Here is a 27,459-nt window from a genome sequence, read left to right as displayed (position 1 = left end):
AGCTGATTATTAGTCAGGCAATGTACTGTTTTTATACCACATCTGCTATGTTATAAGGGAGAATAAAACACCTCGAGTCATGCTGCTGTAGGAAAACCACGGGACGGGAACGGTAACTCCATTTCATCACACTACACCATGGCTGATTATATTCGCGTAAAAGCACGGCTCTGAGTGCTTGATTCCTTACACAATATCGTTATCAGGAATGCAGCAGAATAAGGTCACTCCTGATGCTTCTCCATCGGAAAGAAGGCTGATGAGGCAGGCCAAATTTTTGGGCAGCGTTTGAGCTCCTGAGAAAATTCTGTCACGTGGAATGTGACTAGCAAACATTTACGTTTTCTAATTTTGGGCAATCTGAAGATGCATCACATGTCAGTTTAGTATACATCTGCTCTCGTGCTCATTTTCATTCTGAAGACCACGATGGACAGAACTACCACTCTCAGAAGTTTTAAGCTCATTTTTATAAAATATTTAATCGTGATATTGTTAGCTGAGATTGAACAATTAACATGCAAAATACATCCCTATTTATCATCTTTTTTTTTTAAATCACAAGCTCCCCAAATTAGATTGTTTAACAGTATGACCTCAGCATTTCCCAATGTATTTATTTATTTATACATTCTTAAAGATTAATTTTCTTTATAATCAACAATTAATAAGCACATTCCGCAATCAATGTGATTATTATGCAGTCATCATGGTTGAGGGAATGTAGGCTTTTTTTATTTCATAATCATGAATTCAATACATGAATCAGAATGATCATTAAAGCCATTGCTATGCATTGCTGTATTACACTAATTACTGCTGCGGATTCATCATCAAACACCATCTATTATATTTACAGCTAAACAACCAAAGTCCAAAGTATGAAGTTAACGGAGTAAGTGCTGATTAGTCTCGAAGGAGCTCCATGCTAATAACAGGATTCATAATTTTTTATTTTTTTTATTTATTTATTTTTTTGCAGTGGCAAAACAAGGAGAGAGAGACAGGACAGAATTCACTCAGTGAAGGAAAAAAAAATGAAATAATAATTAAAAAAAACAAAACAAATAAGCTGTTCAAAACCATTATGGGGTTTAAAAGAACATGTAGAAATTTCAAACAGCTCTCAAATTTCTCCTTTGCTTGTTTTTCATTATTTAAAAATTAATAACAAAAAGCTGTTTCATTGCTTTCGACATTTTCATTTCGAAATGAAAAAGGAATGAAAGCAGCGTCAACACACCCTTGGATTCAAACGGTTTGCTTTCATAATGCAGAAGCGGGTTCTGGCACAGTACGTGTATTGTATCGGTCTGCGGTACGGCCTGAAACAATCTGACTGTTGATGGACATGCTTTAGCGCACGTGGAGCACTGTGACCTGAGGGCGTCGGATCTCGGCGGGTTTTTAACAGAATGTGTGGGTGGTGTGTGCGATGGTGTGTGTGGTGGTGTGTAGAGGGCAGTCTCCTGAAGACCACAAGACCTGACTGAGGTCTGTATGTAATAAATTACGCTGAGCAATCACTGGAGGAACTGAGGGACTTGAGCAACCACACGCTTTCTTTTTCTCTTGAATTATATTATGAGGATCTTGTTAGAATCCGGGAGCAGACTGCCAATTACGGTAAAGAAGCACAAGCCTCAAGCCATTTAGTGTGTCAGGCATCTGTTCACCTCTAGAGAATGATTATGGATTTTATTAATGTATACACACACACACACACACACACACACACACATACTAACCTTCTAGATGAAGAAAAACACAATTTTTTCTAGATTACAAAAGCACACAGACACTACACTCTATGTACTTTACACAATACACTATACATACACACTTATTTAAATTAGTGCATAATGACTGAAAAGAAAAAAATACACTGAAGTATTCCGTAAAGGGTTGATTTGCATCTTGTACTGGTTGTGCTGCTGAACGCAAGAGTTCAACCAAATATGTAATTGACGAGCTACACAGCTTATGTAACCTTAAACAAAAAAAAGAAAAGAAAAATAAACAAAACCAGAAGCTAGAACAGCTAGTCTACTGTCTCTGTAAAGAAACAACGAATTGTCTTTCAAGCACTCTTTCTCCGAGTTACCCCAGTCTCCTGCCTCTATGCACAAGAAACAAAAGAACTCTATAAATACAAGCTGAGGAAAAGAGGAAAAACATCCCAAGCCCCCCATTTGCCAGCTTGCGGTTTGTGGCAGGTTGTGCGGCCTGACAGCCTGTATGAGTTCACGTCCAGGAAGAGCTGTCAGACTGCGATCATTCACTAAAACAAACCCGGCCGTCAGATAAGCAGCGAGAGCGCCGGCTCCATCAACATATTCTGCCTAAACATGTGTCCTTCATCAGCTCATGCTGGTTCAGCTCCAGACCCCCTGCTCTGAATGAAGTACAACAAACTGGACAATCAGCTAATGCAACCAGACATATTCAACAGATTGTATTTAAAAAAAAAAAAAAAACAGCCATTAAATATAATAAATCACATTTAAACTACAATACTGACAAATCATATGTGATCATAAATGCATAAAACAAATCTTAGAACAGTCACAATAGTGAAATGTTTTATCATAAAATTCTTTAGTAATATTTTAGGGACAATAGGGACAATGTGACAAGTGGCCGGTAATTTTTAAAGTAAGTTAGAGCCACAATTTCAGTGACAGCGCGACATTTGAACCAAGATTTTCTCAATTCTGCGCAAAATAGATATGACACAGTAAAGCAACGATTTCAGACGAGTGGCTCGAATGTGGTGTGTGTGGTCAGACGTTTCTTCAGTTCCCCACTGACAACTCTAGTTCCTACATGTAACTGGTTCCCATTTCAAATCTGACATACAAAAATAGAAGAAAAACTTAACTTAAAAATCTGATCCGGTCATATACGACCTCATTAAATGTCTATAGAGACATTATTGAAGAATTGTTTGCTACTCTGCCAAACAAATCCTGTATGGATCACATAACATTATAAATCCAACACCTAATCCTGACACTGATTAGTGCCTTATTTAATTTCGGTTTAACTAGCTAGCTATAGCTACTACGGTTTCTCATTGGAACTAAAAAAAAAAAAAAAAAAAAAAAAAAAAAAAAAAAAAAAAAAAAAAAAAAAAAAAAAAAGCAATAGTATCGATCACTACACACCCATTAGAGAAAATCTACAAGCAACACACGCCACTTGTCACTTGCTGGTGTTAACTTGCTGGTGTGTATGTGTTACAAGTCATTCTCTACTCAACATCCATGTGAAAATCAGCCATCTTCAACTCTTCAACACAGTTCTCAAATCTCAAAAAGCTTCCTATTCACTATACAATAAGCTCACTATCAGGGCATAAAAATGGTTCCGTGGCTCCTAGGTAGTGCACTGTGTGTCCAATACAAAAGCATTTGAGTCTCAGCCAGTTCGTTTTTAGCTTGAAAATTGATAGATAATTTAAAAATATGCAAAAATATGCAGTACCATTAATGGTATGCATTTATTCCGACCCGTTTTTGTACACCAAGGGTCATTTGGCCAAAAGGTTTAGAAACATGGGACCTTAAACATACGAATGTAGATTTTTTTTTCCTTCAAATGTGTAAATGGTGTGAAATTTGAATAATGTGTGAGTATTATTTTAGTCTCTTTTTTGTGAAAGAAAAAAAATCCTTAGGGTTTGCTATAGGCATTATATAATGCACAGAACACAATAGGCCAATGCAAACCTCTTTAATGATAGCAGTGAAAGAATGTGTGTGTATGTGATGGATGTGAGAGTAAATAAAGGTGAGCAGCTGCTTTGAGCCCATGCTCCACATCGTACAAAATTACTTCTTACTAGACTTTAGGGATATTTAGTTCCTGCCAGTAGAGAAACAGAAGGATCAAACACAGGCATCAATGTGCCATGTCAGAAGCAAGCAGCAATTCCTGGTACAGCCTGAAGACCAACCTTGTCTTATCTGATCCTCAACTCAAAATAAATATAAATCTTAACTAGCGTCTAGAGTCTGTAAGAGCCATGGCTATAGGGTAGCAATGATAAACTAGAGTAATGTGCAAAATGTACAGGTGGAGCATTGCATAATTCATTAAATCTAGAAATGGCACTGTTTCAAAACAATATGGGAATAATATGCATCTGAATTTTCCAAACATACAGTCCTAACGAAGAAAGAATGAAGTCAAACCTGTCAGTCGGTGAGCCTTCACAGAGCAATTGTGTGTTTTGGCTACCTCAGCACTTCAGGTTAGTGAACTCTTCCTGACCCAGCCACACACACACACACACACACACACACACACACACACACACAAATAGGCAGGGCCCTTCAGGTTATTTATGAAGCAGAGCAGCAATCTAGAACTTATACAGCTTCTAGACATCATCCACGTCAACCCCTTCAGCCTCTCAGAGACAAAAAGTTCAGTGAAATATTTATCCGACCTTAACGGAGTGTTGGCGGAAAAGAGAGGGAAAGAAAATGAGCGAGAGTAATGAGAGAGAAAGAAAGATAAAGACAGACAATGTCAAAAGTGATATTGGAGAAGACAAACAGAGACTGGTCACAGGGTCACTTCAGGGTGAGCAGTAGAGCAAGAGAGCGAGGACTAAAAGAGAACAAGGGGAGAAAGAAAGAGAGAGGAAATGAGAGGGCTTTGGGATTTCCTGTCCACACTGTTTCTGCACAGGGTTAGTGGTCCATGTTCCCCCAGGACCTGGTGATCTTGTTCATTCTTTAAAAGATTAATAAATGTTTTAACTAAATTTAGTCTATTTTGTCACTTCTGACATTTATTCACAACATTTTAACAAGTACATCCATAATGAGGACAATTTTTTCATATCAAGAACCACCAACCTTACAAATCAAAACTAACTCTGACAAATGACCCCCCTTCCCCCTATCAATCGCCACTCTAGTTGTGCAGAAGCCTGATGTGCTGACGTGTTGTTGATAAGACTATGAAAAGTCTATTCACCTCTTTTTACAAAAATCCAGCGCTACCAATGAGACCATTTTTCCATATTGTATCTGGAAAAAGCATAAGTTCGCCTTAGTTAAACTCTGACTTTCATACCCATCTGAAACTGTACAAGTTGTGCAGGAATATTTAAGGAAGTCACTCCCAGTCTAAATGGGGCTGGTGAGGAATTTTAAGAATTCTCTGAGAAATTTAAGAATTTCTCTGCTCAGGAATATTTAATAGATACTTATTTCAGGAAGCCTGGACCTCTGATTCAAGAAGCCTTGACCTTTGATGCGAGAAGCCCAAAAGTCCTACAGGTCTAGAAGCCTGAAGTGGTCCTCCGATTCCTGGCCAGTCCCGCTGGTTTAGAAGGCCAGGCCAATCCTGTGAGTCTAGAAACCAGGAGTTGGTCCCACATGGCAAGAAGCCAGGGGCTGGTCCCCCAACTCAAGAAGCCAGGGGTTTGTCGACATGGGACTCGAGAAGCCTGGGCCGGTCCCCCCTGACTAGAGAAGCCTGATCTATTCGCCTGACTCTAAAAGTCTGGGCTGATCTTCCAACTCTACAATCCTGGAGTAGTCCTCTGAATCTGGGAGCTTTAAAAAGCCTTTGTGAGGAAATACTAGTAGGCAATGTGGCTTCCTGATTTGTTTGTTGAGTTCTATCCTGTCTGGCTGTGATTGACCCCTCAGGATTTCTTGCCAGGTTCCCCCTCCCCTTTATAATTATGCTTTTAATTTACTCTCAGTCTTTCAGCACTGACCCTAGCCAGCCAGTCTCTGTCCCAGATGCTAGAGTTTTACAATGTCTAGCCACAGAAAAAAAAAAAATCATAACAGAATTCAGCGTAGTACTACCTGCTTGGTTGCAATGTCTAACATAGGCTGTTTGTCAGGAGATGGTTTCAGGATCAACCTTTACAACCATTTTGCCAAATGTATTATCTACCTTTAAAAAGGTCCCTAGAAAAGGTCTGATTCAATAGAAAAGCTTCTAGTAATACAGGTAATAATGTATTGCCTGAAAATAAAGGCCAAGCCCTCACTCATAGGTCTGAAAATAACCAAGGTGATAACACCTGACAAATGACTGTGCCAGGGAGGGGGTTGGGAGGTGGACCAGAAGTCACTTCATAATTCACAGTGCTGGGAAACGGAGTCCCGATGGTCTAGAGAAGACTGCACTGTTCAACTGTAATACTATATTTTTGTTAACAGTTTGCTTTCATATAAAAAATATAAATAGAAAATATAAATATACGGTAATAATCTGCTCATGTAAAACCACATAGAACCTTCAGCATACAGAAAGAACAGCTTTGTCTTCTTTCTTTTTCTGATCAGTGTAATCTTGGAAACACAAACCTAATCAAACTCAAAAAGCCATACCCAATCTGCTCTGCAGCCACTCAAGTGCTGATCAGATCTAATGATGCATATCCTTTTCCTAATCAGGCCTTGGAACCACAGCAGAACTGTAGTGCATCCACTTCCTAAGCCAGACCCTGTCCAATGCTGTATCAATACTTAAATCACTGTTTCACACGATTTACTGTCCAATAAACCTGAGCTGGGTTGCAGGGAAGGAACCTTCAAAAAGGGGGTCGTTTATCTGGATACCTGTCAGGCACACACAGCTCTCTGAATTAAAGCTTAAGCCAGGTATTCGTGTAAGGCTGCCTCAGTTAAATTATGCATAATGCCTCCAGCTTATGTAGGCAGCTATTTGGTTTACAGCTATTCAGAATGTGAATTTATCACCTATTCAGTGTTGTTCACGACTGACTGTCTGCTAGATTAAGGCATACATAGCAGAAGCATCAGCGTAAAGGATGTGAACTCCAGTGTTACCGCTGGGTTCAGAAACCAATAACAATTGTTCAAAAAACAATGACAGCTTCCTAAAGTACCCAGTAGAGCCAATTACTGGCATAGGGACAAAGAGTGATGGATTTGTTCAATTCACAACAGGCAGTGGTCTATCTGAATCCCAAATAAACACAACACAATACTGAATGCTCATTACTAGTGTATGGAAGACACAGGGACTCATGAGGATGGTGCTGGGAGCAGGAATAATTGTCGGTGTACTGACAAGTGTTCATGGACGTAGGGTTGCTTAAAATCTGAACTGCTCCAATGACTTGCACAGCCACTCGGCTACGGTCTTCTATGTGAAGATCATATAAATGAAAACATTCCAAGCTATTATTAATTTATTCATCCTTAGTAAGCGGTCAGGGTTGCGGTGGGCCCAGAGCCGATCCCAGGAACACTGGTTGCGAGGTAGGAATACACTCTGGATGTCCATTCCAAGGTATCCAAACTATTAGCAATGAAATACTGATACCACGTATCTTGCTTTCCGCTGGAGAAAATCCAAAATCCAGCAGCAGCTCAAAGCAAAGCGATATCCCACAACCCTCGCTGGCACGCTTACCATAACATACATGATTCCAGGGGACAAAGCCATGCTATGGTTTCCATGGCAACACCAACGACATCCCCTCCTTCCCCCAAATAATATCTCACTTGTGGCTTTGCAATACAAAGCTTGCACTCAATGCGAACCAAGGTCACATGACTGTTGTCTGCTTCTCTAAGAGGATTAGAGGGAAAGTCTTTGATTTGCAAAAGCCGGGTGTAAAGCTTGTTCCTTAGTCGAACCAATCACAGGGGCTGCTCGTGGGAATATATATTATATAGCTGTATATCACACATAGCATAATGTTAAGGAGCTTATGCTAGTCTGTGTCATCTTGTAAGTTATCTTGTAAATGCGAGTTGCCTTAGAAAAAAAAAAAATGTGTGGGATATTGAAGATATCTGGAACAACGTTGTTTGAATAATCATCAGCCTTGTCTGGGTCAGAAGCAGAAAAAGGTCAGAACCACCATGAAATGAAAGCATGATAAATAATCTTTTTTTTTTTTTTTTTTTAAACTAGAGCTTGTGTATCTGTTGGCCCCACAACACAGACGAGCATCGCCGAGAGAGTCGGGCCTGGTTGAGCTCTTTGTGCCGAGAAGAATGAGGCAGTGGAAATGACCTCGGTGCTTGTTGGGGCCCCGGGGTCAGGAAGGTCAGCACAGCCTGGGTCAGCCCAACGTCTGATCCACAATCCCAACAAAGAGGCAGGATGTTCAGGAACAAAGGCCACTTCCTGCGGGAGAGTCTGGGAAAAAGCAGGACCGAAAGAGTCCCCCCCCTCCTCCCTCGACCCCACATGGCTGCTTCTGCCTGCTCCGAACCAAGAATCTCATTTCCTCTCAGCGACCAGAGAGCCAAAGATATTTGGTTTTCTGTGCAAGGTCTTCTTGCTTCTTCTCTGCTTGCAATTTTGGGTACTGCTTGCTGCAAGTACTCTCACAGAGCATTTTTTAGAAAATAACAAAATTGTTGGAGGACAGGCCTTGACCCAAAAAACATATTTATGATGGGCTATAGCAAGGGCATATGGTCGGATTTGCAAAGAGATGCCCTGAAAACAAGCGCAATCTCGGAGAGGAACAAAAATTATACCTTAAAATAAAATACATTTTTGTAATTACAGGTTTTTTTTCCCCTGAGACAAGCTTTCAACTTGCCTTGCACTGCGATTAAGACTATCCATAAATGTAAACGAATTTTCCAGGCTGCTATCACTCTTGGTCTCCGTGGTCCCGTCCTTGGTCTTTTCATCCACGTCACAATCTCACATAGCCTTGATATGAAGTAGGAAGGTGAGCCTCAGAAACCTTATACCTGCTGACAGACAACTGCTTAACTAAAGGATATAACATTTTGTGCCTGTGTGTGTGTGTGTGTGTCTCCATGCACTATAACTCTGTCCTGCTGAATTAAATTGAATAACTGTATCAGCTGAAGGTCTCCACCTTAACCTCAGCTCAGACAGTCTGTCTCTTAAATAAGTTCTTACAGCAAGCACTGCTAGCTTTGGCACACACAAAGCAAAGAGGTCCATTCAAACACATTTCTTAACAGTAAAGGATAAGGACCTCAGCTTTTTTTTTTTTTTTTCAGAGGACAATTAATTCAATAAAAGAAATTCAAGGTTTCCGATTCCTAAACATGGCGGACTTGACCTTTTAACTAGCAGGTTAAAGAAACCAAACAACTAGTTGTGCCAACAAATGAGCAACAAATTCCTTATCTTATATTACTTAAAAAAAATAATTGTAGCAATGATAAATAATTACCCCCACCCCTACCAACACGTGTTTGCAGCAGGGTTGCCAGACGAACATGTTTTTGACTAATCACGTAGATTATCTATTCTCCCCCCCCCCGTTCTCATTCTTGTTCCTCACACATTTAAAAAGCTGATCCAGGACACCTTTGGCATAAACGTGGCTTACAGGCTACAAAACCCAGACGACCAGAGTCAGATTACATCATCCTGCTCCCCATGTTGGGCGCCATGATCATTCGTTACGATGGAAGAAAGAAAAAAAAAAAGGGGGGCTGAAGAGGCAGTACACTGAAATTATTTTTGATTTGTCATACTTTAGCCACCAACAAGCATTAGTTTGATTTAGTTGTACTTCTGCTATTTTTGTGATAACTAAAACCTCATAAATAAATGCTTTTATGACACAGCCTGTATCTTGTCTAGTTTTTCCTTTCTTTCGACTTAAGTTGCCGACTACTTTTGTTCATTTATTTGATGCCTGCTATATTCAGAATTCAGAATATTTTCGGTCAACTGCCGTTAAGTTTCTTATTAGCAGGATAAGTAAATGTCAATCTTTGAGTAACAGTAGCTTATTTCTATTTCACATATAACTGTTTAAAATTGCACACTCAGTTCTCTTTCCAAAATGAGCGATACTGTCGTCTGTCAGGGATTAGTGCTGATTACCTGTTCGACTCTGATATTTGATTATATCATCCCATCGCCGTGTCCTGGATTGAATTTCTTCCTCATTCAGCAGAGGGAATCGTATTTGTACGTCTCTGACATCACTGCGCTTGTTGCTTGGATCTTCTTGTCATTGTCTGGCTCTATGGATGCATTTCTGTCTATAGCTCCAACTACAATCCATTCATCTTATTCAAGACAAAATCCAAAACATAAAGACGTGTAGGTATGGTCAGATGGTTACCTCACCACTGTTAAAAGCGCTATACAAATAAAATTGAATTGAATTCTTTTTCTTTTTTTTTCTCCTCTCTAAATACAGATTAAAATACATTTCTATCTATTGCCATTGACCTGTTCTTTTTTTTTTACCTGATTAAAAATATATATCTTTTTAAAAAATATATCTTCTTTGAGACAGAAGAACAATTACGGGATTTGAACTTTTAGTTTATTTATGCAAGGATGTGCAAACAGACAAAATTTTTCATAATAAATATTACATTTTCACTACCGTCTTGTGCATTTTTAAATAGATGATTCATTTTGCGACGCCGAAGCAAGTTATCATACGGTGAAAAATTCAAACCGTAACACCAGCGGAGATGAGTGCGAAAGTATGTATACCCTTAGGACAAAACGAAGAGGAGGAAAAACACTTTTAGTCTATTGACACCTTTAGTGTGTTACGTTTCATAGTATATTAACACAAGTAGCAAAAACAGTCAAATACTGTAGGTTAAGAAAACATCAGTTCAAAAGTTTGCATCCTCTTTTCTGAACATAGTACGTTCCCTAATAACTGGTAACCCCACCCTTTGCCTTTATAACTTCCTCCAATCTCTCAGAGCAGCTTTCAGAGCCTCTCAGTAGTACTTTTATTTAGCATAAATGAAGAAGCATTAGCCAAGGCTTCTTATCGGAAAATCTCCAAAAGCCAAACTGCAATACAATTAAATGAAATAAAGCAAAAAAAAAAAAAAAGGCCCTTTGCTTTAAAACCAACAGAGCAATGCTAAATGGCCTTGATGCAGAAAAACATTAAGCTCTGTGCAGCTCCATTAAAGACGACTGCAACTGCCGGCCTTATTTTAGCCTTACAGGAGCATAGCTAGAAGTCAGCAGAGCATGGCATGGCTTTGCTGGGTCTAACTGTGTCATGGTGAACTTGAGAATAAAAAGCAGCCGAGCTAAAATTCTGACTACAAGTCATTAAAAGTATATAAAAGGCTTTAAGAATCAAAGAAAACCATTTAAAACAGAACCATTCAAAAGCTTATTACATGTGATAGAAAACACGAAAGCCAAAAGTAAAGGAGGTTTTCAATAGCCACTTAATCGCCAAGGACTTGAAGCTATTGGAACTTCCTGTCTCTCGTTTATAGTTCATAATCAGGAAGTCCAAACATAACTCCCATTCAGTTCTTCTGTTAAAATAAGCACTAATTAAATTTTTCTCTGAGGGACCGCACCAAGGACAAACATCACATTATTGATGAAGTGCCATAGCTGAAAGGTTTGTCCTTGCCCATTTCAGAGACAGAAGCGTAAACCATAAAACGGACACAAGAAAAAAAAAACATAAAAAAGGAATTTAACTAAAGATGTAAGCATGAGACTTAGGGTTTGTGTGAATATTTTAAAGCCGCTCCTGATTCTGGACATGTAAGAAGAGAAGACTGATTTTTCCAGATAAACAGATGCGTAACTCACCACGGGGCCCCGTATATCCTGAAGCCTTTGATCGTGACCTCGGAGTCCTGCAGGTAGATGCAGTTCGTGAGCAGAGACTGAACGTTATCAAAGTCCTCGGGCCGCAGCTTGGACACCGAGGGGAAGCGGTAGTAGTCCTGCTTGACCAGGTCGGCCATGAAGTCCTTGTCGAACGTCAGCTCGTGGTTCCCAGCGATGACCACTTTGTACTCGTAGGGCAGACTTCCTGCAGGCGGAGACGAGACACGATCAAAACAAAGTGAAGACGCACACAATCGGTTCCCTGCTTCAGTTCATTCTGCAGTACACAGAAGAGCAGAGCAGAGAATTTAGACTTTGATGGAGTCTCACATCCAGGCAAGGATAAATGTGCTGGTAAAGTGATGAGGTTTTAAAAAGAAACAGTATAACCCCAGAGACGTGACGAACGCTTAGGAATGCAGAGATCCAATACTGAAGACTGGTATCAGACCTGAGAGGAATATAATACATACAATAAGCAATCAAGAAATCGAGAAAGCAAGAAGGAATGCAAGAAAGAAATGAAAAATGAAAGTAACAAATCTTAAAATGAAAAAGAGATGACAGCAAAAAAGGAAAATAGAAAAGAAAACAAAAATGGGGAAAAGAAAAAAAAATGAAAAAAGAGCACAACTAGAACAGAAATAGAAAAAGAAATAAGAAAGCAAAAAGGGACAAAGAAAAAAAGCAAAAACAAAGGAAAAGAAAGAAAAGGGGAAGAAGCGAAAAAGAAAAAAGAAAGCGAAAAAGGTAAAAAAAAAATGGAAAAAGAAAAGAAGGAAAAGCAAAAAATTATTTAAAAAAATTTTTTTTAAATAACAAAATGGAAGAAAAGGAACAAAAAGAAAGAAATGCAAAAAAAAGAAAGAAACAAAAGAAAAAGAACAAAAGGGGAAAAACAAATGAAAGCAAGCTGTCAAGGAAGCAAGATGGCAAGACAGAAAGAAGGCAAGCAAGAAAGAAAGAAAGAAAGGGCTCAGAGGAACAAAAGTAACTATTTGGGGCATTAAATGAGACTTACAAAAGTGAAAAAGAAATAGTGAAATGAAAAATTAAAAGCAAGCAAGAAAGCAAGAACAGGGGGAAAGTAGCAAATGTAGCAGAGACAAAAAGGAAAAAAATGTACAAAGAAAAAAAAAATGCAAGAAAGAAACAAATAAGAACTGGAAAGACAGAAATTTAAAGAGAATTAAGAATTAAACAAAAAATGAAGAAAGCAAGAATAGAAAGAAAGCAAAAAAGGAAAAAAGAAAGACCAAAAGAAAGCACACAAGGCAGGAAGAAAGACTGAAAGACAGACAGAAAGACAGAAAGACAGAGAGAAGAGAAGAAAGCGAATCCTGCACAGTGGTTACAGTGGCGGCGGCGGCAGTGTGTGGAGGCAGTGAGGGTCTGGTACAAGTTAAATATGGCATTTTAATTAGAAGAGCAAAGCGGCCATATGGCAGGCAGGTACTGAGGACGCTACATGAATTGTGAAATCGATGTGTGGGTTTGTAAACCGCTGAGCAAGCAAAATCCTCTGAGACGAGCTGAGCTGCGGGACATGAAGAAACAAGAGCTCGAGCCAAAAGAGGGGTTTCCATTCATAAATCTGTTAGTGTATAGATGTGTAGGAGATGAACACGGGGCTACACTGAGATTGCTACACACCTTGTAATACATTCAGGCGGTGAAGCCTTGATGTTCAGGGTTAAAGTTCGGCCTGCGTTATCTGAATCAGAAACGATCTGCGGTCAGAATGATCGTGCGGAGTTTTCATTTAGGAAGTTATGCTGTGGCTCAGTGCTCAGTGCTCGCAGAAGTGAACTGCTCTCATGCACGCACACTCAGTTCACTGCTTCACGCTCCTCTGTTAAAGATACTACCATTAGATGTTTTATCAGGTTAACTGTAGTGAAAGATGATGCTGTAGTTCTTCCTCTTGATATTTTCTCAGAGCACACTGCTTTGCTTTGATCGCTAATCTCGATATATACGTCCGGATCGCTGTCATTAGGTGTCGTTTGTTCATTAGGCTTATATCACGTAGTATCACGTGGTATCAGATGCTGGTATCAGAGAGTAAATGAGAATGGTATGAGCACGACCCAACACAGTGCTGGTATTGATTAGCCTTGGGATGAGTGACGATAGTATCGGGAAACGCTAATAGACACACCACGTGGGAAAACGTGGTGTCTCCAGCTTTAAGGTCGACAAAAATAAAGTGCTGTATTTCGTAATATGCGTTTCCTTATCACCTATTCTGTGTCCTAAACAAACCTTAATAACCTTCTCTGGTGCGACTTAGCTTCCCTTGTCCCTGCTGCCGAACAGATAAAGCTGTGAATGTCATCGCTCCCGAAACATGAACGGAGATTTAAATTAAGAAAGTGAAATCAGGGCAACTTCACTATACAAGAATTCAGCCAAGTATCTCAGCCAAGTACTGTGCTGCTACCACACAGCATTTTCTAACCAGCTTCATTACAGCTAATAATTTGTTACGTTTATTTACAGTCCTGATTTCAGTTTTGAAATAAACAAAAACAAAACAAAACAAAAAAACCCTAATGCTAGTGACTGTGGCTACAGCTGACTCGTAACCAGTTTCCGGTATTTTTTCCGCTGTAATGATGTAACACGTACACGACATGTTACATGTCTGGCCACGCCCTCTTATTTTCCCCATTCAAAGCCACAGGCGATATCATTGTCAAACGGCGCCAGATAGAGGGCACGATAGGACGATGGTATTTTACACACGTCTCACAAGCCTAGTAAAGATGCATTCCTATTAAAACTACGTCAAATTCTAAATCAGCAACTTTTCATATGTGATTGAAAAATACAGGTAAAATTAATGCAAACCTGGATAGCTCAGTGTGGATCAATACCAGCAAAATCAGCTCCACAAAACAGCAGGGTTTGGTGTGTGTGTGTGTGTGTGTGTGTGTGTGCCAGAGCGTGCACTGTATCAGTGTGCATGGTGTATGAGCGTGTGTGCTGTATTAGAGTGTGTGCTGTATTAGTGCATGCGCTGTATCAGAGTGTGTGCACTGTATCAGTGTGTGTGACGTATCACAGAGTGCGAGTGCTCTATCAGAGTGTGTGTGTTCTATCAGTGCGAAAGCCGTATTAGAGTGTGTGTGCACTCAGTGCGAGTGCTGTATCAGAGTGTGTGTGTGTGCTCTATCAGCGCAAGTGCTGTATTAGAGTGTGTGTGTGCTCTAGCAGTGCGAGTGCTGTATCAGAGTGTGTGTGCTCTCAGTGCGAGTGCTGTATCAGAGTGCGAGTGCTCTATCAGTGCGAGTGTGCTCTATCAGTGCGAGTGTGCTCTATCAGTGCGAGTGTGCTCTATCAGAGTGTGTGTGCTCTATCAGTGTGTGTGTGCTCTCAGTGCGAGTGCTGTATTAGAGTGCGAGTGCTCTATCAGTGCGAGTGTGCTCTATCAGAGTGTGTGTGCTCTATCAGTGTGTGTGTGCTCTATCAGTGTGTGTGTGCTCTATCAGTGCGAGTGTGCTCTATCAGAGTGTGTGTGTGCACTATCAGTGCGAGTGCTGTATTAGAGTGTGTGTGCTGTATCAGTGTGTGTGCTCTATCAGTGCGAGTGCTGTATTAGAGTGTGTGTGCTCTATCAGTGCGTGTGTGCTCTATCAGAGTGTGTGTGCTCTATCAGAGTGTGTGTGCTCTATCAGAGTGTGTGTGCTCTATCAGTGCGAGTGCTGTATTAGAGTGTGTGTGCTCTATCAGTGTGTGTGTGCTCTATCAGTGCGAGTGCTGTATCAGAGTGTGTGTGCTCTATCAGTGTGTGTGCGCGCTATCAGTGCGAGTGCTGTATTAGAGTGTGTGTGCTCTATCAGTGCGAGTGCTGTATCAGAGTGTGTGTGCGCGCTATCAGTGCGAGTGTTGTATCAGAGTGTGTGTGCTCTCAGTGCGAGAGCTGTATTAGAGTGTGTGTGCTCTATCAGTGCGAGAGCTGTATCAGTGTGTGTGCGCGCTATCAGTGCGAGTGCTGTATCAGAGTGTGTGTGCTCTCAGTGCGAGAGCTGTATTAGAGTGTGTGTGCTCTATCAGTGCGAGTGCTGTATCAGAGTGTGCTCTATCAGTGTGAGTGCTGTATTAGAGTGTGTGTGCTCTATCAGTGCGAGTGCTGTATTAGAGTGTGTGTGCTCTATCAGAGTGTGTGTGCTCTATCAGTGCGAGTGCTGTATCAGAGTGTGCTCTATCAGTGTGAGTGCTGTATTAGAGTGTGTGTGCTCTATCAGTGCGAGTGCTGTATTAGAGTGTGTGTGCTCTATCAGTGCGAGTGCTCTATCAGTGTGTGTGTGCTCTATCAGTGCGAGTGCTCTATCAGAGTGTGTGTGCTCTATCAGTGCGAGTGCTGTATCAGAGTGTGTGTGCTCTCAGTGCGAGAGCTGTATTAGAGTGTGTGTGCTCTATCAGTGCGAGTGCTGTATCAGAGTGTGTGTGCTCTATCAGTGTGAGTGCTGTATTAGAGTGTGTGTGCTCTATCAGTGCGAGTGCTGTATTAGAGTGTGTGTGCTCTATCAGAGTGTGTGTGCTCCATCAGTGCGAGTGCTGTATTAGAGTGTGTGTGCTCTATCAGTGCGAGTGCTCTATCAGTGTGTGTGTGCTCTATCAGTGCGAGTGCTGTATTAGAGTGTGTGTGCTCTATCAGTGCGAGTGCTGTATCAGAGTGTGTGTGCTCTATCAGTGCGAGTGCTGTATCAGAGTGTGTGTGCTCCATCAGTGCGAGTGCTGTATTAGAGTGTGTGTGCTCTATCAGTGTGAGTGCTGTATTAGAGTGTGTGTGCTCTATCAGTGCGAGTGCTGTATTAGAGTGTGTGTGCTCTATCAGTGCGAGTGCTGTATCAGAGTGTGTGTGTGTGTGCTCTATCAGTGCGAGTGCTGTATCAGAGTGTGTGTGCTCCATCAGTGCGAGTGCTGTATTAGAGTGTGTGTGCTCTATCAGTGTGAGTGCTGTATTAGAGTGTGTGTGCTCTATCAGTGCGAGTGCTGTATTAGAGTGTGTGTGCTCTATCAGTGCGAGTGCTGTATCAGAGTGTGTGTGTGTGCTCTATCAGTGCGAGTGCTGTATCAGAGTGTGTGTGCTCTATCAGTGCGAGTGCTGTATCAGAGTGTGTGTGCTCCATCAGTGCGAGTGCTGTATTAGAGTGTGTGTGCTCTCAGTGCGAGTGCTGTATTGGAGTGTGTGTGCTCTATCAGTGCGAGTGCTGTATTAGAGTGTGTGTGCTCTATCAGTGCGAGTGCTGTATTAGAGTGTGTGTGCTCTCAGTGCGAGTGCTGTATTGGAGTGTGTGTGCTCTATCAGTGCGAGTGCTGTATCAGAGTGTGTGTGTGTGCTCTATCAGTGCGAGTGCTGTATTAGAGTGTGTGTGCTCTATCAGTGCGAGTGCTGTATTAGAGTGTGTGTGCTCTATCAGTGTGAGTGCTGTATCAGAGTGTGTGTGTGCTCTATCAGTGAGAGTGCTGTATTGGAGTGTGTGTGCTCTCAGTGCGAGTGCTGTATTGGAGTGTGTGTGCTCTATCAGTGTGAGTGCTGTATTAGAGTGTGTGTGCTCTATCAGTGCGAGTGCTGTATTAGAGTGTGTGTGCTCTATCAGTGCGAGTGCTGTATTAGAGTGTGTGTGCTCTATCAGAGTGTGTGTGCTCCATCAGTGCGAGTGCTGTGTTAGAGTGTGTGTGCTCTATTAGAGTGTGTGTGTGTTCTATCAGTGCGAGTGCTGTATTAGAGTGTGTGTGTGCTCTATCAGTGCGAGTGCTGTATTAGAGTGTGTGTGTGCTCTATCAGTGCGAGTGCTGTATTAGAGTGCGAGTGCTGTATTAGAGTGTGTGTGCTCTATCAGAGTGTGTGTGCTCCATCAGTGCGAGTGCTGTATTAGAGTGTGTGTGCTCTATCAGAGTGTGTGTGCTCCATCAGTGCGAGTGCTGTATTAGAGTGTGTGTGCTCTATTAGAGTGTGTGTGTGTTCTATCAGTGTGAGTGCTGTATCAGAGTGTGTGTGTGTGCTCTATCAGTGCGAGTGCTGTATTAGAGTGTGTGTGCTCTCAGTGCGAGTGCTGTATTGGAGTGTGTGTGCTCTATCAGTGCGAGTGCTGTATTAGAGTGTGTGTGCTCTATCAGTGTGAGTGCTGTATCAGAGTGTGTGTGTGTGCTCTATCAGTGAGAGTGCTGTATTAGAGTGTGTGTGTGTGCTCTCAGTGCGAGTGCTGTATTAGAGTGTGTGTGCTCTATCAGTGCGAGTGCTGTATTAGAGTGTGTGTGCTCTATCAGTGTGAGTGCTGTATCAGAGTGTGTGTGTGTGCTCTATCAGTGAGAGTGCTGTATTAGAGTGTGTGTGCTCTCAGTGCGAGTGCTGTATTGGAGTGTGTGTGCTCTATCAGTGCGAGTGCTGTATTAGAGTGTGTGTGCTCTATCAGTGTGAGTGCTGTATTAGAGTGTGTGTGCTCTATCAGTGCGAGTGCTGTATTAGAGTGTGTGTGCTCTATCAGTGCGAGTGCTGTATCAGAGTGTGTGTGCTCCATCAGTGCGAGTGCTGTATTAGAGTGTGTGTGCTCTATCAGTGCGAGTGCTGTATTAGAGTGTGTGTGCTCTATCAGTGTGTGTGTGCTCCATCAGTGCGAGTGCTGTATTAGAGTGTGTGTGCTCTATTAGAGTGTGTGTGTGTTCTATCAGTGTGAGTGCTGTATCAGAGTGTGTGTGTGTGCTCTATCAGTGCGAGTGCTGTATTAGGGTGTGTGTGCTCTCAGTGCGAGTGCTGTATTGGAGTGTGTGTGCTCTATCAGTGCGAGTGCTGTATTAGAGTGTGTGTGCTGTATTAGAGTGTGTGTGCTCTATCAGTGCGAGTGCTGTATTGGAGTGTGTGTGCTCTATCAGTGCGAGTGCTGTATTAGAGTGTGTGTGCTCTATTAGAGTGTGTGTGCTCTATCAGTGCGAGTGCTGTATCAGAGTGTGTGTGCTCTATCAGTGCGAGTGCTGTATCAGAGTGTGTGTGCTCTATCAGTGCGAGTGCTGGATCAGAGTGTGTGTGCTGTATCAGAGTGTGTGATATATTAGAGTGTGTGCTGCTGCAGGTTGCATAACTCAGTGAAGAACAGCGGAGATGTCAGCAGGTCCTCACCTAACCAGTCGTTAAATTTCTTCACCTCAGACGGGAGGCCGAGTTCAGTGAAGTCACCCGTGTGGAGCAGCACGTCGCCGTACGGCATCTGGATGCCATCTGTCCTCGAGTGTGTGTCGGAGACGCACACGAAACGGGTGTGACCTGCTGGTTTAGGGGCATCATACGGAATGGGTTCCACCCTGCAACAGAACCAGAGAGTGGATCTCACTGCCTAATCATCATCATCATCATCATCATCATCTCATACATTTTCATACTACACTAATCCCTAAACCTCTTATTGCAGTGTACAGTATCATCACAGTGTGTGTTATGTTGGACTTCTGCTTCCTTTAACTATACGCAGGGAAGACTGCAGCCATGTGTTCATTCGGCACGGTGATGCTGCACTAAATACTTCACAACAACGGCAGCACACTGAACAAACCAGACCTACTACTACTCTAATCCAATTTCTCCATTACAGTTACAACAAACCCACTGAGGCCTGCTTCACATAATCTACTAGAATAGAGAAAGCAAGAAAGAAAGAAAGCAAGCAAATAAGAAAGAAAGAAAAATGATAGAAGGAAAATGAGAAAGCAAGAAAGAAAGAAAGCAAGAAAAATGATAGAAGAAAAAGAAAGAAATCAAGCAAATAAGAAAGAAAGAAAAATGATAGAAGGAAAATGAGAAAGAAAGAAAGAAAGAAAGAAAGGAAAAAGAGAGAGAAAGAAAGCAAATAAGAAAGAAAGAATGAGAAAGAAGGAGAGAGAAAGAAAGAAAGAAAAATGATGGAAGGAAAATGAGAAAGAAAGAAAGAAAGAAAGAGCAAATAAGAAAGAAAGAAAAATGATAGAAGGAAAAAGAAAGAAGGAGAGGGAAAGAAAGAAAAATGATGGAAGGAAAATGAGAAAGAAAGAAAGAGCAAATAAGAAAGAAAGAAAAATGATAGAAGGAAAAAGAAAGAAAGAAAGAAAACTGGTAGAAGGAGAAAGAAAGAAAAGACAGAGAAAGCAAATAAGCAAGAAAGAGCAAGAAGAAAAAAAAAAGAAAAACAAGAGAGAAGAGAAGAGAGGGAGAAAGGAAGAAGAGAGAGTGAAATAAAGAAGAAAGGGTGTGTCCGTGTGTTTAACGTTTCTATGCTGCTGCACAGAAACAAGCACGAGTCCCAGAATAGTTGGCATGAAACTGATAAACATCTTGTGTTGATATGGAAACCTGGAGGACAGAGATGTTTCTACTGTGACCTGTTCTGTGGTGCATCTTGCTTTTAATCCTCCAGATGTACAAAAGGTACGCGGGCAAGTATGTGAACAATGCCACTCGTGTAGCTGCTGCTTTACAAGCACGCTCACGTGTCCATTATAAGCTAAACCTTGTGAAAACTGAGCATTTTAATCACACAAATGCCTCGGCAGCCTCTCGCTCGGGCTGTGAAGGACACATGCAGTACAGCCTGATGTGCCTTCAGGTTTGTTCACAGACAGCCATCTTTAAACTGCTTTTAGCCGAGACGGGTTTTTAAAAAAAGAAAAGAAAAGAAAAAAAAAAAAAAAAAAAAACGCTGCCTACCTGGCTGGTGTAGTAAGTGCAATTTTTTCCATTCAACTCCTGAATGTACCCTTTTGAAATGGTAAAGCATTAGTAGTGCCGAAAAACAAAAGAAACTCTAGCAGGAAGAAAATGGCAGACATCGTGCAAAAGAAAACTTAGGATTTAAACCTGATGAAAAGAGTCAACCATTCAATCCGGAAAAAAAGTGACACGGAAAATCTGTACCAGACACACAAAAGACAGCAACACTACGAATCTTCGGAATCACTTAAAAATCCACCATCCGAGGCGTGAGCGGTGCAACAGAAAGGCGTTTACCCCATCGTCCGGAGATCGCGAGTTCAAATACTGATGATGCCACAGCCACAGCCACAGGGATGTGAATCGGTCACACACTCTGGGTGGGAGGGATGGTGTACCCTGTCTCCCCTGTCAATCACAGTGACACTAGCCAATCGCAGGCATCCATGAGCTCAAGTATGTGGAAGAGGGTAGACAGCGATTTCCCTGCCCTGTGATGCAGATTGAGCTACAGCTCAAAAATGTCATTGGCTAGTTTTTCATGCCTCTGAGGAAGCACGTCTTAGATTTGTCCTCCCCAGCTGGTAGCTGTCCTATGATAGGTGATATCTGGCTGGTGGGAGGAATTTGGCAGGTGACCACATTGGAGAAAAATTCCACCATCCAGCTGAGTTTTCCTTACTGCCACTGCCAGCAAGCAGTTCCCGACCCTTCATCAGGAGTGCCTTTGCCAAAGTATGCTAGCGGCAGCCGGAGGTCTTGAGACTTCACGAGGGCTGTAAGTTCCTGGTCTTGTTTAAAAATGTTAGTAATAGGCATAACCAAATAAAAACCTTATTTAATATTACAGTGATTAATAGTTATTTGCTGCTATTGATGTCCAAATAATTTACATAGAACCCTTATGACACTCAACAGCAGCACACCATGGCAAGTAAACACGAAATCAAGCTTCTAATTTTATTTTAAGCACAATGGGCCAACGCAAATAACAAAATAAACCTAAACCTTAATTATCATCATTAATAGTGAAATATGTCCAGATGGCTGCCATTTCACGTCACCTGTACATTACTGCCTCACTGTACACTAGGTTTGTCACACAGTAGTGCTGGATGTTGGAATCAGGGCTTCTTTTTTTTTTTTTTTTTTAACAAGGCCCTAAAAAAAATAAACATAAATTTCTGTATTTTTTAATACAAATATTATTATAAACAATGTATTTACTTTATGTCATGTCTTGATTCCATGTAATATTACTCGAAAAGACGCCTGTGAAGGACTTTGATCAAAGAGTTGCAGAGGTTTAGTGCCCTCAAACACACACACACACACACACACACACTGCAGACTCTATTAACAAATGAAAACAGGATATTCACACGAGTTAGCCAGCCTGGAGGAAACTAGTTACGTTTTATTTATATAGTGCTTTCTCCAAGCTTCTCCGTATCAGCCAAAAGCACAAACCAACCAGCAAAGAACAGAACAAGAAGACAAGCCACAAGAGACGAATAACAACAAGCACACTGAGGTATAAAAAAAAAAAAACCTAGTAGCCATACAACCGAGAGACAAAACAGCAAAGGAACACGATGCCAAATCCAATTATCATTACTAATAGTCCAAAATTAGGGCAAAGTAGTGGAGTAAAAAGTCTAATAGCCCTGCTGGGATCGATTAATGCACCAGAGGCCTCGAACAACACCAAAAAGGATAAAAAAAAGAGTCTGAATATGGCCCATGATTTATTTATATGCTTATCAAGATTCTGACATCACAAATCCATCTCTGCACCCTAAAACACATTTATACGGTACATTCATCTGGGCTTAAAGTGTTAACTGATGAAATAAAAATCAATTCTTGGTAGTCGAGTGATTCATGCACATTTATGCTAAATGCATTTTCTCTCCAACATCTTGCTGTATGATGTATGTAGGGAAAAAAAAGACACAGAACGAACTGCATCCATTACTGGCCAAGTTGCTATATTTAAAACACTTGCTCCATTCGAAAATAGGGTTGCACAAAAAATTGGGGGAAGAAAAAAAAAAAAAAGTGATCTCGATTCGTTTCTCAATGCAATTTATGAGCATCATCCATGCAGCAGCAACTGCACTCAGGCAAGCAGTGCATAAACCAGAGCACTACTATTCCTAATACACTAAAGCCACGATACGAGACATAACCTGATACACGCTTCACGAGGCGATACAGACACAAACAAAATATGAAATTTTAATACATTTAACTTGTAATAAAAACAAATGGAACCACTGCAATATCGATACACTGTATTATAAGAAATGTAGATCGGAATCATAATTGCATTCCATGGGAACATTATTAATACAGAAAGATTGTTTGATAGTAGATTGGGCCTTAAATGATCAGGCTAAAAAACAAATTTGTGTCATCAATGCTCCTACTGCTGTCTGACATGCACCTGAAATGCACGAGCGCGTCACAATTTCCAATTTAATTGTGCAGATGAGAAAAACAATAGTGATTTTATTTTGTATAGTTCTTCATCCATCCCAAAAGCACAACACGTGCCGGGCTTCTGAATCGTTTTAGACGCGAGTGTGACTTACATCAAGCGCAGCACACAGGTAGTTGATTTTAACCCGTATTTCAGAACGCATTCAAGCCAGCCACGGTAGAAACCGGAGTGGACGTATATACAGTGGTTTACGGTAACTATCTTCGGATTTGCTGTGAATTCTGGACAGTGTGAAAACATCGAGCAGTAGTGCATTATGGACCATTTCAGTGTTATTTTTCGAAGTTCACACAGGCTGAATGAAACCAGGCTGTGGGCCAGATTTGTCCTTATGTTTGACACACGTGCCATAACGCTTAAACTTTTGGGCTGTTAAGTAAGCATGCTCGTTGTTGTTGTTGTTGCTCCTCTTCCTGCTGCTCCTGTTAGGGGTCGCCACAGCGGATCATTTGATTTGGCACAGTTTTTACAGCGGATGCCCTTCCTGATGCAACCCCCAACTTTTATCCGGGTTTGGGACCGGCACTGAGAGCGCACTGCTGCATGCAACCCCAGTGGCTGGGGTCGGTTCCCTGGCCAGGAATCGAACCCGGGCTGCGGCGGTGAGAGCGCTGTGGCCTAACCACTAGTCATCCAGGGATCCAGAGCTCATAATGAATATTAAACAGAAATTTAACCATGCAACTCAGACACGCAAAATTCATCAGGCCGGTATTTCATATTGCGATATTCAAGACAACGAAATTCTGTCTCATGCCTACTATTCGTTCTTAGTGACCAATGAGCATCGACGCTGTAACACATACATTGACCCGACACACACACACACACACACACACACACACACACACACACACCTGAAGTACAGCGAATCTACAGAAGAAAAAAAAGGGAGAAACAACGTGAGTAATCAAAAAAAAAAAAATGCCTGCTTGTTGTGAGAAGCAACAAATTTATTTTAAAAATTGAAAAATGATGCACTGAATATTAAATTTCCAATGACTAAACAATGTATGAAATGAATGAATCGGGTGAGTGAGTCATGGCTGCATGAGCCGTCCCGCTCAAAACTCGCCAGTGAAGCATTACGTCTATAGCGCATTTATCATCAAGACCCATTTTCACCCACAAGTGGCTTATGAGTTACTCTTGACTAATTATTTAACCACACTTTAATATTGCCGCTTTCCTTTTAACTTCATGCACTCTTTCATGTATGCTTTAAGTTTTATGCTAATTAGCAGTTGATTTTGCTCAGGATTTCAGCGTTTGCAGTCCAAATCACTCATTCGAAATGAGTCATCATTCGGCTACACTAGTGTAAAAATGTAACAAATACACACGCTGTTCATTATAAACACTGTTTCAAGAATTGAGACTTGCAATCTCAAAAAAAATAATAATAATAATAATTCCTGTTTCATCAAAGTATCATCCATCTTCTACATGTGTGACTAACCCACTGGAGTGGTCTGATCAGTTAATACAGTTCCAGACATCTCTGATTTTTATAATTTAAGATTATATAATATAAGATTTCGCCTGTTGTGTCACGAAACACTTTCTACCACATGCCTTATTGAGTCATCTTTCTACCTCCGAATTATTAATCATCACAGCAATCAGGAAATGACGGACGCTTCGGATATTTCGTTGGTATGAACAACACTTTATCTGCGTACGGTCTGTACTGAGAGCCAATTAGAAGAAAAAAAATTAACCGTCAATCAAAATCGCACAATAGCACAATCACGCAATCACGCTTGCTGATTAACTGATTAAACGCCTGCTGCACTGACGGACATTTATTAAAGTCGCGCTTTATATTCACACAGGATGCAAGATTAAGGCTGGATGATATGGATTTTAAAAAAAGTGACGCGTGAAAGGAGTTAGATATCGCAATGACGATGAGAGATGCAATGAAGGAAAACTAAAATATGTTTTTAAGTGAATAAAAGTATACACTTTTTCTACTGATACTTGGTCACCAATCCAACAGCAAGGCAGAATCCCAAATGACTTTCTGTTCACTACTTATGCGCTCTACATAGGGTATTACATACTAGATGTAGTGGTCACCATTGGAGATTCAGCCAACGAAGAAAAAAAAAAACCCGTTGTATGTTAAAGGTACGGCTAATTTTTTTTTTGTATATTTAATTGCATAAGATTAAAATATACACATTTTATGGAAAATTTCAGACTTCTGATTTAAACCTAAATAGAGATGTGTTCGAAATTGTTGACATTTTGCTCCTTGCTTTTTCTCCAAAGCTTGGCCTATCATCATTCTTCTTTTTTCCGGTCTAATAACCGACCGTGTTTTTGTTTTTATCTTTTCTCATGTACACTTTAATTCACAGCCATCACGATACAAAAGTTACATCACATATAAGAGGCATGCAAATCTCATTAGAGATATCAGTGTGTAAAACTGGTAGCACTTTAACCATGTTTTCCCAACTTCTTTTCCCTCTAGAGCCTTTAATTGTGCTGGAGGTTTGCTCTAATCAGCCTGCTCCGTTCTTCCTCGTCCTCCTGCCGTCATTAGAGCATCATCATCAGCGGTCAATAGGCTCGGCAGTGAAAAGCTGAGCTCTGCCCCTCGGGTCAAAGAGGCATTGTTAAACGGCTAATCAACTGAACTAACCTTTGACCCCTCTCCTGGTTAATAAGTACAGGAACATGATGGCAGCCTTGCGAGGCACATGCCCGGATGTCTTCATCATCGTTAACCTTGCATCGTGACTTCGTCGATGGGAACCTGGCGCTGGGAGCTGAAAGAGCTGGGCTTTTTATACGCAAAGTGCTCAGTATCTTTTCATTCACGTGTGTTTGTGTGTGTGTGTGTGTGTGTGTGTGTATAAAGATTTTTAAAGAGTGAAAGCAGTGTACAAGACGCGGTGAGGTTCTTTGACTAGGCTGGGAATTTTATTCAGTATGCATTATTCAACAACGGGCATGTGCGTGCCAATTTTCAATTTCCAAATCCCTGACTGGTATGCTGATTTAAGATTCTATCAATATTGAATAAAAATAAGTAATAAATCTACTTATCTGCATCTGATCTCACTGGAGAGCTTTATAATTAGTCAGGAAGCTTAGAAGACAATTATCCTTATGCTGCTTTCCAAACAAGACACACTTTTTCTGAGGCCAATTATCCCAACTTTGACACAGGAGTAGTTACGATATTTTAACGCATTCTCGCTGACAATGCTGTCCTTGTTAGATACGTAATAAGGATTAAAACACTTGGGGGCATTCTGTTACAGGAAACTAATGAACTTTAGGGTGCTAACAGTAACCCAGCATCACACCAGCTTTGTTGCTGATTATTTTCCTATAACAACATGTTCTAAAGTTTTTTTGTTTTTTTTTATTCCTCTTCCTCCACCACAGCACTATGTCAATGATTGGAATGTTCGATTTATTAATGACCTACACTTTTTTATCCGTTTACAGTTACATTTTATGTTGTTGAAAGTCCAAACACTTTCCTGCATCAGAAAACAAAGTTACACAAAGTTTCAGCTTTACCTCTGACTGGTACAAAGTGCTAAAACTGGAGACTCCTTCCATAAATACTAAATAACCATGTCTTCAAAGAAAACTCCACCATATCAAATATTACACACTTTTTTAATCTGTTTATGTGCTCACATCATACAAGTCTCTGTGTATGGTGTTACTATAGAAATCAGAACGAGTGCAATAATTTAAAAACCTGTGACTCGCCTAACAGCTGGAACTACTGACAGAGCAGCTGTTATAGAAAACTGACCAATCAGAATCAAGAATTCAGCAATGTTGCAGTATCATATGGCATATTGTATAATTGTTCATGGTTATTCCAGAATATTTAAAATTAATATTATTGTTGTTTGAGCCATTTAGCCATTTCAGAAATCCTTCTATGAACCTAAAATCTGTAACAATATTCAGTTCACATGGCACTGCGTCATTTTTACGTCATTCTAACACTACATATCTAATTCAAAATGCTAAAACAATGCTAACTATTGTTACTTCTTAATGACTAACGCCCCATTTTTAAGACTTGCAAAATGACACAAATATACAAATAAAAAAAAAAAATAAATAAAAAAAATTTAAAAAAAATCTCAGACATTTTGGACCCTACTGTGTAAAATTACTTCCTAGATGATGAATCCTAAAAATGCAAGTCAGAAATTTTTCAGTTCTATATACACTCACATATAAAAAAAAAAACCCTCTAAAATATTTACCCAGAAAAATCTTTAACATCCCCTCCCCCACTCCCACCTCATTCCCATTTACATTTCCAACAATACCACACCCCCAGGCCACCTGGAGCGCTGCACATCCCAAATAGCTGCCAGATGTCTGTTCCTAGAGTACTGATCAATCGGATCAATCCGGTCAATGAGCGAAGCACAAAGCAGCCGTGAGGCCAGAAACAGGAAGTGATGTTCACTCACATGTGCACGTGAGGAGGCTGGAAGCGGCTCTGGTTGATGTTGTAGTGTGTGAAGGCCTGCGTGGGGTTCGAGCTGTACTCGTCTACTGTGATGGTCACCTTAGAGTGGGAGGAGCCTCGGCGCGCCATAACGCCGCTTCCTGGGGTCATGGGCAGGTCAGCGGGGGGCAACAGGATCAACGCGCCACGCAGCGGGCATCACTCTACGCCCGCCGCCCAAATCTGCACCTG

At 41.0% G+C, this 27,459-nt stretch overlaps 1 protein-coding gene across 1 annotated transcript in view; it reads right to left on the bottom strand.

Annotated features, from left to right (window-relative positions):
- mpped2 (metallophosphoesterase domain containing 2b) overlaps positions 1 to 27,459 on the bottom strand; it is a 35,316-nt gene that overhangs the window by 4,405 nt on the left and 3,452 nt on the right. Inside the window, exons 2-4 of the mRNA XM_034306219.2 lie at positions 27,230 to 27,456; positions 18,698 to 18,879; positions 11,551 to 11,776 (exon numbers count right to left, since the gene is read on the bottom strand). Of these exons, the coding sequence (XP_034162110.1) occupies positions 11,551 to 11,776; positions 18,698 to 18,879; positions 27,230 to 27,378 (557 nt within the window). The 5' untranslated portion in view covers positions 27,379 to 27,456. The remainder of the gene's footprint in view (positions 1 to 11,550; positions 11,777 to 18,697; positions 18,880 to 27,229; positions 27,457 to 27,459) is intronic.

This window comes from Pangasianodon hypophthalmus, chromosome 7 (genome assembly GCF_027358585.1).
Source record: "Pangasianodon hypophthalmus isolate fPanHyp1 chromosome 7, fPanHyp1.pri, whole genome shotgun sequence".
NCBI lineage: Eukaryota > Metazoa > Chordata > Actinopteri > Siluriformes > Pangasiidae > Pangasianodon > Pangasianodon hypophthalmus.
Note: the sequence above shows the minus strand (reverse complement) of the source record. Positions and strands in the feature narration are given on the sequence as shown.